General features: G+C 42.9%; 1 protein-coding gene across 10 annotated transcripts in view; it reads right to left on the reverse strand.

The window, feature by feature from the left end:
• Nucleotides 1-13,811, reverse strand: part of LOC106577441 (adhesion G protein-coupled receptor B3) — a 370,554-nt gene that overhangs the window by 229,967 nt on the left and 126,776 nt on the right. For 7 of the 10 annotated variants that reach the window (XM_045687119.1, XM_045687122.1, XM_045687123.1 and 4 more), the window contains 4 exons: nt 13,202-13,366; nt 8,721-8,885; nt 5,474-5,575; nt 1,473-1,594 (listed from right to left, as the gene is read on the reverse strand). In XM_045687119.1, the coding sequence (XP_045543075.1) occupies nt 1,473-1,594; nt 5,474-5,575; nt 8,721-8,885; nt 13,202-13,366 (554 nt within the window). The remainder of the gene's footprint in view (nt 1-1,472; nt 1,595-5,473; nt 5,576-8,720; nt 8,886-13,201; nt 13,367-13,811) is intronic. The other 3 variants (XM_045687115.1, XM_045687117.1, XM_045687121.1) reach the window with 1 other exon arrangement.

Raw genomic sequence — 13,811 nt, forward strand, 5'->3', positions numbered from 1 at the left:
AGAGAGAGAGTAGAGGTATGTCAGTAGCAGCAGGGTAGAGAGAGAGAGTAGAGGTATGTCAGTAGCAGCAGGGTGAGAGAGAGTAGAGGTATGTCAGTAGCAGCAGGGTAGAGAGAGAGAGTAGAGGTATGTCAGTAGTAGCAGGGTAGAGAGAGAGTAGAGGTATGTCAGTAGTAGCAGGGTAGAGAGAGAGAGTAGAGGTATGTCAGTAGTAGCAGGGTAGAGAGAGAGTAGAGGTATGTCAGTAGTAGCAGGGTAGAGAGAGAGAGTAGAGGTATGTCAGTAGCAGCAGGGTAGAGAGAGAGAGTAGAGGTATGTCAGTAGTAGCAGGGTAGAGAGAGAGTAGAGGTATGTCAGTAGTAGCAGGGTAGAGAGAGAGTAGAGGTATGTCAGTAGTAGCAGGGTAGAGAGAGAGTAGAGGTATGTCAGTAGTAGCAGGGTAGAGAGAGAGTAGAGGTATGTCAGTAGCAGCAGGGTAGAGAGAGAGAGTAGAGGTATGTCAGTAGCAGCAGGGTAGAGAGAGAGTAGAGGTATGTCAGTAGCAGCAGGGTAGAGAGAGAGTAGAGGTATGTCAGTAGTAGCAGGGTAGAGAGAGAGTAGAGGTATGTCAGTAGTAGCAGGGTAGAGAGAGAGTAGAGGTATGTCAGTAGCAGCAGGGTAGGGAGAGAGTAGAGGTATGTCAGTAGTAGCAGGGTAGAGAGAAAGTAGAGGTATGTCAGTAGTAGCAGGGTAGTGAGAGTAGAGGTATGTCAGTAGCAGCAGGGTAGAAAGAGTAGAGGTATGTCAGTAGTAGCAGGGTAGAGATATTGTAGAGGTATGTCAGTGGAGCGATGACATGTTGCAGGACTGGACGGGGTTAATAGTTTGCATTCAGCATTCAGCTTTTAATCTCCTCTTTTTATCCTCATTTAAAAACCAGCTTTTTTCCTACCTTTATTGTTCAGTTTCATTCTATTCTGTCCAATTTGTTCCGGCCTTAAATCCATTCTGGGTCAGTGAATGATGGATAGAATATTTAATAGATGTATAATAATACTATCTTGCTATGAGAAGAAGCAATATATACCTAAATACTACCAAATCATTGCTTCCACAATAGTGAAAATGGTTATTAAATACCCCGCCCAAAGAGGAGAAACATCCATGGGAGACGTTGGTGATATGGGGGAAACTGCCAGTAGCACTAAATCAAAGAGTTGCCGAGGTCTATTCATTACAAATGAATGGTTTCATTTGCTCCCCTATTGAATGTTCATCTTTGGCAACAGTGCAGTTGGGAACATTGGGTAATGGTGAATTTATGATGTGCCACAAACAGACACTGTGAGGAAAGGGGAGAAAGGAGGAGAGCAGAGGAGAGGAGAGGAGAGAGAGGAGAAGAGAAGAGAAGAGAAGAGAGGAGAGGAGAGGAGAGGAGAGGAGAGGAGAGGAGAGGAGAGGAGAGGAGAGAAAGAGAAGTACAGTAGACCTACTGAAGATAGACCTACTGATTGCTGCAGGTATCTATATTCATTGGTTATGCAGCGGGCATAGCTGGGTGGTTCCCAATAGGCCACACCCCGGTGATCCAGAGAGCAGCGTCGACTAGTGGTGCCTGTGGAAGACAGGAGAGAAAGAGAGAGAGAGAATGAGGAGAGGGAGAGAGAAGGGTGGATAGAGAGAGGGGAGAGGTGAGCAAGAGAGGGGAGATACAGTAGATAGAAAGGGGCAAAGAACAGAGAGAGAAAGAGAAATAGAGAGGGAGACAGATATGGAAGGGGGAGCAGGTGGGGGCGGGGGACAGGAGGGAGGGGAGGGAGGACAGAGATAGAGGATGAGAGAGAGCAAGAGCGTGAGAGAAAAATACAGAGAACAGAGAAAGAAATAAGAACAGAATCAAAGAAAGGTAGAGAGGAAAGATAGGGAGTCAGCAGAGATTAGGAGAAAGAGAGAGGGAGAGGATGAGAGAGAGAGAGAGAGAGAGAGAGAGAGAGAGAGAGAGAGAGATTAATACTTGTTCATAGGAGACTTATCTTCCTTGTGTAATTTCCCTCAGCCCCTCACATCTTCCAGTGGAAGTTTAAGGCAGAAAATACACTGTAGCTATTTGGAAGCCAGATGCTGCTTCTGTGTTTGTTCAATAGTGTTAAAGGCTAAAGGTTACATACAGCAGAGATATCTACACCAATGTCTAACATAGAGCAGAGATATCTACACCAATGTCTTACATACAGCAGAGATATCTACACCAATGTCTTAAATACAGCAGAGATATCTACACCAATGTCTTAAATACAGCAGAGATATCTACACCAATGTCTAACATAGAGCAGAGATATCTACACCAATGTCTTAAATACAACAGAGATATCTACACCAGTGTCTTACATACAGCAGAGATATCTACACCAATGTCTTACATACAGCAGAGATATCTACACCAGTGTCTTACATACAGCAGAGATATCTACACCAGTGTCTTACATACAGCAGAGATATCTACACCAGTGTCTTACATACAGCAGAGATATCTACACCAGTGTCTTACATACAGCAGAGATATCTACACCAATGTCTTACATACAGCAGAGATATCTACACCAGTGTCTTACATACAGCAGAGATATCTACACCAGTGTCTTACATACAGCAGAGATATCTACACCAATGTCTTACATACAGCAGAGATATCTACACCAGTGTCTAACATACAGCAGAGATATCTACACCAATGTCTAACATACAGCAGAGATATCTACACCAGTGTCTTACATACAGTAGAGATATCTACACCAATGTCTTAAATACAGCAGAGATATCTACACCAGTGTCTTACATACAGCAGAGATATCTACACCAGTGTCTTACATACAGCAGAGATATCTACACCAATGTCTTACATACAACAGAGATATCTACACCAATGTCTTAAATACAGCAGAGATATCTACACCAATGTCTAACATACAGCAGAGATATCTACACCAATGTCTTAAATACAGCAGAGATATCTACACCAATGTCTTAAATACAGCAGAGATATCTACACCAATGTCTTACATACAGCAGAGATATCTACACCAGTGTCTTACATACAGCAGAGATATCTACACCAATGTCTTACATACAACAGAGATATCTACACCAATGTCTTAAATACAGCAGCGATATCTACACCAATGTCTAACATACAGCAGAGATATCTACACCAATGTCTTAAATACAGCAGAGATATCTACACCAATGTCTTAAATACAGCAGAGATATCTACACCAATGTCTTATTTTCAGCAGAGATATCTACACCAGTGTCTCTCACATCATTTGTGCATTTGTGTTCAACTGCAACAAGCAACAAGGCATGACCACACATGAAAAAAAAACGGATTGGATACACTGTGTCAGGGCATCAACAATCAGTACAGTACTATAATACTAACACTGACACTGACATGGACACACACACACACACACATACACACACACACACGCACGCACATGCACACGCACTATCCAATGCCATGCAATCTTACACAAGGGTTTTGCATCATACCTACCCAGCTGTTGACTTGCTGGAGGGTACTCCACATATCGCTCCACCAAGACATGCACACACACACACACACACACACACACACACACACACACACACACACACACACACACACACACACACACACACACACACACACACACACACACACACACACACACACACACACACACACACACACACACACACGTACCCTCCCCCACCCCACCGAGCACCCTGTTTCCTCAACACAATCCCCCTGATTCTGTTTTCATCTCTTTTCACAGTCCAGATAGAACCCTGGCACCCAAATGGTACCCTATTCCCTACACTGTTCCCTAGTTTTGACCAAGGCCAAAAGTAGTGTTTTATATCGGGAATAGGGTGCCATTTGGGACGCAGTCCCTTATATTATAACCACACACCTCCTGCACTTTTCAATGTCCTCTGTGTCCAGTGGTGTGATAGTGGAATCAAACAGAGAGTGTGGTGGGAGACATGTGGGTTCAGTGTGACCGCTTCCCTGCTTCACTTTCTACCATTCACAATACAGACACACACAACCACAGCAGCTTATCAGTCCCACCACATGGATCAAACAACAGGTACACTGTGGAGCCTTCAGGTGTCTGATTAAGACAAGGAGGAGGAGGAGGATGAGGAGGGGAGGAGGGGGAGAGGAGAGGAGGGGAGGGGTGGAGGAGGGGTGGAGGAGGGGAGGGGAGGGGAGGAGGAGGAGGAGGGAGGGAGGGGGAGGAGGAGGAGGAGGAGGGGAGGAGGGGGAGAGGGAGGAGGGGAGGGGAGGAGGAGGGGAGGGGAGGGGGGGTGGAGGAGGGAGGGAGGGGAGGGGGAGGGAGGAGGGGAGGGAGGAGGAGGAAGGGAGGGGAGGGGGAGAGGAGAGGAGGGGAGGTGAGGAGGAGGAGGGGGGTGGTTGGAAGGAGGGAGACGAGGGGGAGACGAGAGGTTGGAAGGAGGACAAGGAGGAGGACAAGGGGAGGGAAGGGAAGGAGGAGGAGCTATGAGGTATTTGATAAAGGGAAGGAGGAGGAGGAGGAAGAGGAGGAGGCCTTTTTCCTTACCTGTAGAAAACAGCAGCTAAAAAGTGCCATGCTGTTGTAGGCAATATAATCATAGTTAGCCTAGTAATATGTCCCTGTCTTTGGCTGTAGGCTATTTGAAAACACATTGACATAACGCTGTGAGGGTCAATGCAATGCAAATAGGGAAATCTGTTCAGTAGAAACATACCATCTGCATCTCAAATGGCACCCTATTCCCTATGTAGTGCAGAACTTTTAAATAAAATAGTGCATTGTATATGAAATAGGGAGTCGTTTGGGACACAGGCACCGTGTAAAGCACTTCCAATCCGTCACAGCAGGAATGGATGTGTCAGTGGAATGTGACAGGGACATATCCATCACCGCTAGTCCTCTCTACACATGAGTAATGGACAGAAAGCTCCCAATGAAACCTCAACATAATAACCCCTGGAAAATGACTCATTTCATTATCAACTAAGTTACAGCAGAACATTTTAAAGTGCTCTAGTTTCTCTTGGTTCATTATTCAGTCAATGGCCATACTGCGGCTGGAGTCTGAATTCAGACCAGCAGGACTATCCTTTTTTTAAAGTGTAATTTTGGAGAAAAAAATGTATGAATCGAAGTTAAAAGTGAAGATTTGAATGAAAAAAGTAGGATAAGTGAGTGGGTATGACAAGTGTTTGATACCACGCTCACATGCCCCAAAGGCAGCGGTGGTAACCACTAGGATAGACAAAATCCCAGGGTATGACTGTATTCTTACCTGGAGCATTAGGAGGATACAGACACACACACACACACACACACACACACACACGCACACACACGCACACGCACGCACACGCACACATACACAAACACGCACACAAACACACGCACACACAAACACACACACACACACACACACGTGTCCTTACCCGTGGCATTGGGAGGACACCTGTTGAAGGCCAGTTCTCCTGAAGGTGTTCTTCTCCACACCATGGATACAGTGTAGTCCTCCAGACAGATCTCATACGGCGCTGGGGAGGGAACCGTACACAACACATTGCTGGGTTATTGCTGACTCACAAATATGTTTAGTCCAGAAGAGGCTGGTGGGAGGAGATATAGGAGGATGGGCTCATAGTAATAGTTGTAATGGAATTTTTGGAACGGAGTCAAACGTGGTTTCCATCAAGGGTTGGAACTGATTCAGGGAACAGAACCAAAAACCGGAAAATAACAATTAGGAACGGAACCCGGACCATAAACTAAAGTTATCTATACTGTCCCGGAAGAGAACCGTTATTTTAAAAGCATGCGAACTGGTTAAAAACATAATTTTATGTTCCGGGCATTTTTTTACAGTCCCACAAAAGTCCCATAAAAAAGTGCCTATACAAAGCCTTCAGTCTGTCACTCAGAAATTATTATTATTATTATTATTATGATAATTTTTATAATTTTTATTATTATATATATATATTTTATTTTGTATTTTTTAAATATATATATTTTTTTTATATTATTATTATTATTTTTTATTATTATTATTAATATAATATTTTTTGTATTATTATTATTATTATTCCAGCGTTTGCCTGCCAGCTGGAAATTTTTGCCAGCGCTTCAAGGTGTTTGTGTTGAGTCTACCTGCCCCTCCCCTGTGAAGCACAGGTTACTGTAGCCTACTGACAACGTTACATAGGTTACTGTAGCCTACTGACAACGTTACATAGGTTACTGTAGCCTACTGACAACGTTACATAGGTTACTGTAGCCTACTGACAACGTTACATAGGTTACTGTAGCCTACTGACAACGTTACATAGGTTACTGTAGCCTACTGACAACGTTACATAGGTTACTGTAGGCTACTGACAACGTTACATAGGTTACTGTAGGCTACTGACAACGTTACATAGGTTACTGTAGCCTACTGACAACGTTACATAGGTTACTGTAGCCTACTGACAACGTTACATAGGTTACTGTAGCCTACTGACAACGTTACATAAGTTACTGTAGCCCACTGACAACGTTACATAGGTTACTGTAGCCTACTGACAACGTTACATAGGTTACTGTAGCCTACTGGACAATGTTACATAGGTTACTGTAGTCTACTGACAACGTTACATAGGTTACTGCAGGCTACTGACAACGTTACATAGGTTACTGTAGCCTACTGACAACGTTACATAGGTTACTGTAGCCTACTGACAACGTTACATAGGTTACTGTAGCCTACTGACAACGTTACATAGGTTACTGTAGCCTACTGACAACGTTACATAGGTTACTGTAGCCTACTGACAACGTTACATAGGTTACTGTAGCCTACTGACAACGTTACATAGGTTACTGTAGCCTACTGACAACGTTACAAGTGTAATTCAGAAATTAGGGAGAGATGTTTAATTAGAGAAGAATGGATTTACTTTTCAATGCTAGTTAAGGATACTTTAGTTATCACGTTTCACATTGCATTTATTAACTCCAAAAAGGTAAGAGTTTGATTTTAATTATAGTGCTGCTCTGCACACACAAGCTAGTTAGCTAGTTAGCTAGTTAGCTCATTAGCTATTTAGCTAGCTAACGTTAGCTCTGGTCCAACGTTACACCAACTCGGATGTTCAAAGACATTCAAAGTTCCTCCATAGAAGCTGCTCCTCCTCTGTGTGTCTAATTCAGATAATGATGTCATAACAAGATGCCCAGCGCTTCAAGGCAAGCTTCCTCCAAACTCTCTCGCTCCCCCTGAAAATGTCAGCTCCACCTCGCGCCCTACATTCTGACTGGCAGCACAGTGGGTGTTTGTCTTTCATTACAATTAAACCGTGATGTTATGGCAAAATACAATTTAATATTCATGTAAAAAAAAATACATATTTCAGCGGTTTAAAAGGAACAGAAAGGAACAATATAAACCCAACGTTTTTTAGGGTTCCAACCGGTTCAGAACTTTATTTTGCTGGTCGAAACAGTTGAACGGAACCCAAAAAATAATGAAAACGATTGGAAAATAATTTTGGTTCCAACCCCTGGTTTGATACCATTCCATTAATTCCATTGCAGCCGTTACAAGGAGCCTGTATTCCTATATCTCCTCCCACCAGCCTCCTCTATAATTGCATAAGTGTAGACTAGATTGTAACTAGATTGTAATACATGAACAGGCTGTAGTTGTAAAATGGTTTCTTTGTGTTGGATTAAACTGCTTAAAATAGAACAGGTTTGAAAAAGATTGATCATGGGAACTGCTTCCCTACAGTCCTTACTCCTACAACAGAAACAATGCCACTCTTTACAGGGTGATAATGGTCAAACAAAAGATTGAATTTGCATTCATCGCTGTGGTACCGAACAGTCTCCATGGAGATAAAAACAGGTGGTTAATCAACACCATCAATTAATATTAAGATATTAATCATACATTAGGACCTAGACAAAATAACACTCTCTTATTTTCTCTCTCGTTCTTTATCTCTCTCTATTCTCTCTCTCTATTATCTCTCTCTCTCTCTCTCTATTCTCTCTCTCTTTATCTCTCTCTCTTTATCTCTCTCTATTCTCTCTCTATTATCTCTCTCTATTCTCTCTCTCTCTTTATCTCACTCTCTTATTCTCTTTCTCTTATTCACTCTCTCTCTATCTCTCTCTCTCATCTCTCTCTCTATTCTTGCTCTCTCTTTATCACTCTCTCTCTCTGTCTCTCTCTATCCTCTCTCTCTTTTTATTTCTCTCTCTCTCTCTATTCTCTCTCTAACAGCTTCCTCTTAAAGCTACAGTCTGATTTGGGAAGCTGTTCAATGGTAATTTCAATTCTTGATATTTGCCCATTGGTTCTTGAAGAATAGACAATAACCTACAGTATACATATCTCATGAGTTTAGCACAACTGTCAATCTTTATCGTAACCCAAAATAGAAGCTTTGTATTACTCCGTTGTTGAATTCACTGTTGAATTGCAGATTATCTTTCTAGGCTCTGTCTATTTTCAGAGCAGAGCTGAAGCTGGGTTGCCCACCCTCTGCTTTATGTAACTCTTATCGTTTCCTCCTACAGGAACAGAAAGACACGTCACTCTTCCTCAGCGAAGAGGAAGATCATTATCTTCACTCCACGCTTCCAGTTAATTGACTCTTGCGGTCTCACTTATGGTGGTTATGGGGTTATCGTTACCTGGGCAACGCTGGTCACTGCACTTGCGGACTTCATCCCCCGTGCCCTCACACTGTTGCCCGGTGACCGCCGCCCCCTGGCACACCCGCGCCCGCCTCTGCCAACCCCCGTCACATGACTTGGAGCAGCCACTCCAAGGCCCCCAGGGATTCCACTGGCCATTGGCTGAGGAGGAGACAGATCAGTTAAACCACTGGCCATTGGCTGAGGAGGAGACAGATCAGTTAAACCACTGGCCAATGGCTGAGGAGGAGACAGATCAGTTAAACCACTGGTCATTGGCTGAGGAGGAGAGACACATCACTGTTAATAAACAACTGGCCATTGGCTGAGGAGTTAGACCCTGGCCATTGGCTGAGGAGTTAGACCCCTGGCCATTGGCTGAGGAGTTAGACCCCTGGCTGAGGAGTTAGACCCTGGCCATTGGCTGAGGAGTTAGACCCTGGCCATTGGCTGAGGAGTTAGACCCCTGGCCATTGGCTGAGGAGTTAGACCCCTGGCCATTGGCTGAGGAGTTAGACCCCTGGCCATTGGCTGAGGAGTTAGACCCCTGGCTGAGGAGTTAGACCCTGGCCATTGGCTGTGGAGGAGACACATCACTGTTAAAAAGGGTCTCTTTCTCAAATGCCTAAATATCTGTCCTCTCCTTGTGTCCTCTCCTTGTGTCCTATCCGTGTGGCCTCTCCTTATGTTATATCCTTGTGTTGTATTTTTGTTTCCTCTCCTTGTTTCCTCTCCTTATTTCCTCTCCTTATTTCCTCTCCTTGTGTCCTCTCCTTGTCTGCTGATTGTTAAAAACTTGACAGGTAAAACATTATGGTGGCAGCTCATCATTAGGCTGGCTTTGTCCTGGTCAGTTCATTCAGAGCAGAGTGATGAAGGAGTAGAAATTAGTACAGTAGATGATGGATTTTAAAACAAGGAGCCAGAGAGCCTCTGGACTCCATCTTCTCTCCCCAACATTTTGGGTTTACTACCTTTTTATTTGGGCATTTTTATTGTTCAGAAATGTGGTGGGCACTCTCTTCGTTCGCTGGACTTTATCCTGCTAACTGTTCCAAATGTCCGAACTGAATTTGGTAAAAGGGCTTTAATGTACTCCGCGCCATCGTTGGAACGCCTTACAAAAATACTGTTAAACTGGAAGAACTTGTACCAATTGGTATTTTTAAATCACTGATGAATGATCTTGAGTCTGATTCCCTGACCTGTCAATGTTTTTAATTTGCTGTTTTGATTTGGTTATACTCTTGTGAATTCTATGGTTTTTACTAGATTACTTGTGAAGTTTTTCATGTTGTTTGTCTGTAATTTTTTGTAATGACTTTGTGCTGCCTATCTTGGCCAGGACGCTCTTGAAAAAGAGATTTTAAATCTCAATGAGATTTTAAATCTCAATTGCTATAATGGTTAAATAAAGGTTAAATAAAATAAAAATAAATAAAAACATCCAATCGGTTGTCAATAAAGCATGACCAATAAGGAATCTCTCATTTTTTTACCATCAGCCAGCCGGTCTTTCAATTTCTATAATGGCACTAGGACCCCTGGGGATACCTGAGAAGACTCCTGAGACAATAGTCCTACTGGTAAAATGCACATCAGGGGTTACTTCAGGGGTACTCTGGGAAGCGCAACATGTTGTTGGTGGAACAGTAACTGAAAAAGGTTATGAATCACTGCTCTAAAATACCACACCACCTTGACCATTCTATGTGCTACGTCCCCCAGGGGATGCAGCTCTACTATGATGTGTAGCTAAAAGATGTGAATTCATTCTTACACAGACACAGTAGGTGGGATTATAGATACTGGGACACATGGGGGCGTGTCCCAAAGGGCGCCCTATTCTCTATATAGTGCACTACTTTCGACCAGGGACTCAGGGAATAGGGTGCCATTTGGCACAAAGCCGTGGACATGTTTTATAGTACCCAGAGATATAGTAAAAAAAAAAAAAAAATTGGCAGAATTTCATCCAGATTCAATTAATAAAATGACTCTGATAATACTTGTAATAATGAGGAATATGTCTCCTTTTATGGCTGGGGAGGCTGCTCTGTGACTGCGGTGATAACTTTCCTCACTTTGCCAATATTAAAAGGCCTTTTATGATAAAGTTTCCCAAAGCAGTGGCATGTTTTATGGCTTTTTAATGAACACAGTAAAATCAAGCATTAGGAAAAAACAGATGGTCCCCTTCAGCTAAACAGTTAATCACATGACCTTCTCTGAAAGGTAGAACAACCCTGGGAAGGGGTCACACTCCTCTATTTCATCTCTCCATCCCTTCTCCATCACTCCTCCATCCCACCTGTATTTACCCCTTTTCCATACATACGGGTCCAAGGACTAACCTCAGTGGAGGTTTGAAATGGACAGACATGATCCATGTCTCAATGTGCGGGGGCACCGGTGTCAAGGTAATTGAGGTAATATGTACAGTACATGTAGGTAGAGTTATTAAAGTGATTATTAAAGTAACTACATGAATAACACAAATACAGTATATCTAACAGGACGTTAGAGATCTAATTGATGAGACCTGGTCACTGTTGTTTCGGTAGCGTAGTTGGCATTGTGAAGAGGGCAGCCATGTGTGTTTGGAAGGTGGATGTTCTGGGTTCTAGTCTCTGTGTGAGTTGGTTCAGGAGGAAGTGGTACGGCTGAGCAAGCACAGTGACGTCTGTCACTTCTACATACACCCTGTCAGCCAGGTTCTGACCTGTCTGGATTGTAGCACCCGTCACATTTACATACACCCTGTCAGCCAGGCTCTGACCTGTCTGGATTGTAGAACTCTCTGGTCCCTGCCCAGTGCTAGATTGACCAAAAGTCTTTATTCTGAACTCTTATTGCAGTAGTTACAGATACTGTAGTAGTTTTGTATTCAGAATGACATTTACATGACATGTTCATATGGTTCATAGCATGTATTTTGTATGGTGATTCAGAAGCTGAATTTATTTTATTAACAGGATAGTTCATCAAAATGACATCGTGTTCAAATCATCCAAAATTATTGCTGAGAGATTAGTACTTCTTGAGGTCGGTTTCGTTTTCAGTTAGATTCATAAATTAGATATTGTATTTCTTGGCATTAAATTCACTATGTATTGTGTGGGTTGAATGCTGTAACAACACTGAATAAAACAATTAAAACATCCCAAGTCCCATGATGGTAGTGACTTCCCATTACTGCTAATCACTTATTAACCATCCTTTATTTATTTGAATTAAATATTGGTTTTATTTGATGACTTTAATATTTAATTCCAAATCATCATCAGATCTCTATAGAGCTGCTATCTGACATAATCACTATTTTAGTAGTTCTTCAAAGTAAATAAGACATATTTTTATGACTGCTGAATACCAACTATCAATAACTTAGATCATGTATTTTCAGGTAGAGATACCTCGCCAAGCAACTGCCCTCTATATCTATGTTCTGTCTCTCCTCTCTCTCTCCGTGTCTTCCCCACATTAACCTAATGTAGCAGGCCTTTAGAAACACACAGAACGGACAAGTAGGCACGCAATGGATTATGGTCATTGCAGTTAATTACCATGTTTTCTGCACTAAACTTTGTAGAATATCTACCTGTTGGAAAATACAACTCCCTACTACATCGCACAGTTCGGGCTTGATCTGATTTATCTCTAGAGAAACTACTTAATGTGCGCATTGAGCTCACAGAAAAAGGAAAGAAAATGAACAAAATGGAATTAAAATAATTGAACCGACATCAGTGAATTAGTTGTTTCAAAAACCAAAAATAACCCCAGTTTCAGTTCATCGCTCAGCACTATCTATAAGAGACTTTGTTGAGATTCACAATCAATTTTAGATACTTTTGGATGATTTGGACATGATGCGCAAAAAATGCTAATATTGGTCCCATGACTTGAATGGGAATTGTGCCACAAATGCTAAAACGTTAACTAAGGGAAACTAAACCATACTGTATCATGGATTGCTGTCATACCTTGTCCATAGACCGCTGACAGCATAGGAAAACCAATGTGTAATTTTGTAATTTGGGTGAACTATTCCATTAAGTTTATTTGGACAGGGACACTGTACAACACAAACACAAGTCTCACACCACTGAGAAATGATACATTGCACCAGATTTAGCTAACAGCTAATTTACATCTGTAGTCCCTGGGACGATGATGATAGTGATGATGGTGGTGATGATGATGATGGTGATGATGATGATAATGATGGTGATGATGATGATGATGATGGTGGTGGTGGTGATGATGATGGTGATGGTGATGATGATGATGGTGATGGTGATGATGGTGGTGGTGGTGGTGATGATGATGATGGTGATGGTGATGATGGTGGTGATGATGATGATGGTGGTGATGATGATGATGATGATGGTGGTGGTGATAATGATGAATATGGTGATGATGATGATGGCGATGATGATGGCATTAATAGCTAAGTGGCCCAGTCAGTGTGTTACCTGTGCAGTCTGGATTGTAACACTCTCTGCTCTCCGCCCAGTGGCCACGACACTCCGACCCACCGTGGGCAGCGGCTGAGCATTGTCTGGTCCTCTGCTGGGTCCCGTTGGCACAGGTCACTGAACAGTCACTCCACAGGCTCCACTCCTGCCACTGGCCGTCCACTGGGGCACACACACAGACACGTACCAACACACACACACACACACACACACACACACACACACACACACACACACACACACACACACACACACACACACACACACACACACAAGACCCAAGAGGGAGAGAAAGGGAGAAAAATAGGACAGTCAGTCAGAAGAAGTGGAAGGAGACCATATTCAAATGGCTGTCTTCAGGTTGAGAGCCTGACACCTAGACACCCATATTATAATATCCTTCCCCTGAAAACACAGTGCAATGTTCATGCATGAACACACCATTACCGCTTGTGGTTTGAGTGGCTTGAAATAGTTCAGGTCTAGTGGGTCATATTGCAAGAGAATGGCCGTGTGTGGATGTGTCCCAAAACTGTACCCATCAGTGCACTCCTTTTGACCAGAGTAGAAGTGCACTATATAGGGAATAGGGACAATTCATTACTTC

The sequence above is a fragment of the Salmo salar genome, chromosome ssa01 (assembly GCF_905237065.1).
Source record: "Salmo salar chromosome ssa01, Ssal_v3.1, whole genome shotgun sequence".
Lineage (NCBI taxonomy): Eukaryota > Metazoa > Chordata > Actinopteri > Salmoniformes > Salmonidae > Salmo > Salmo salar.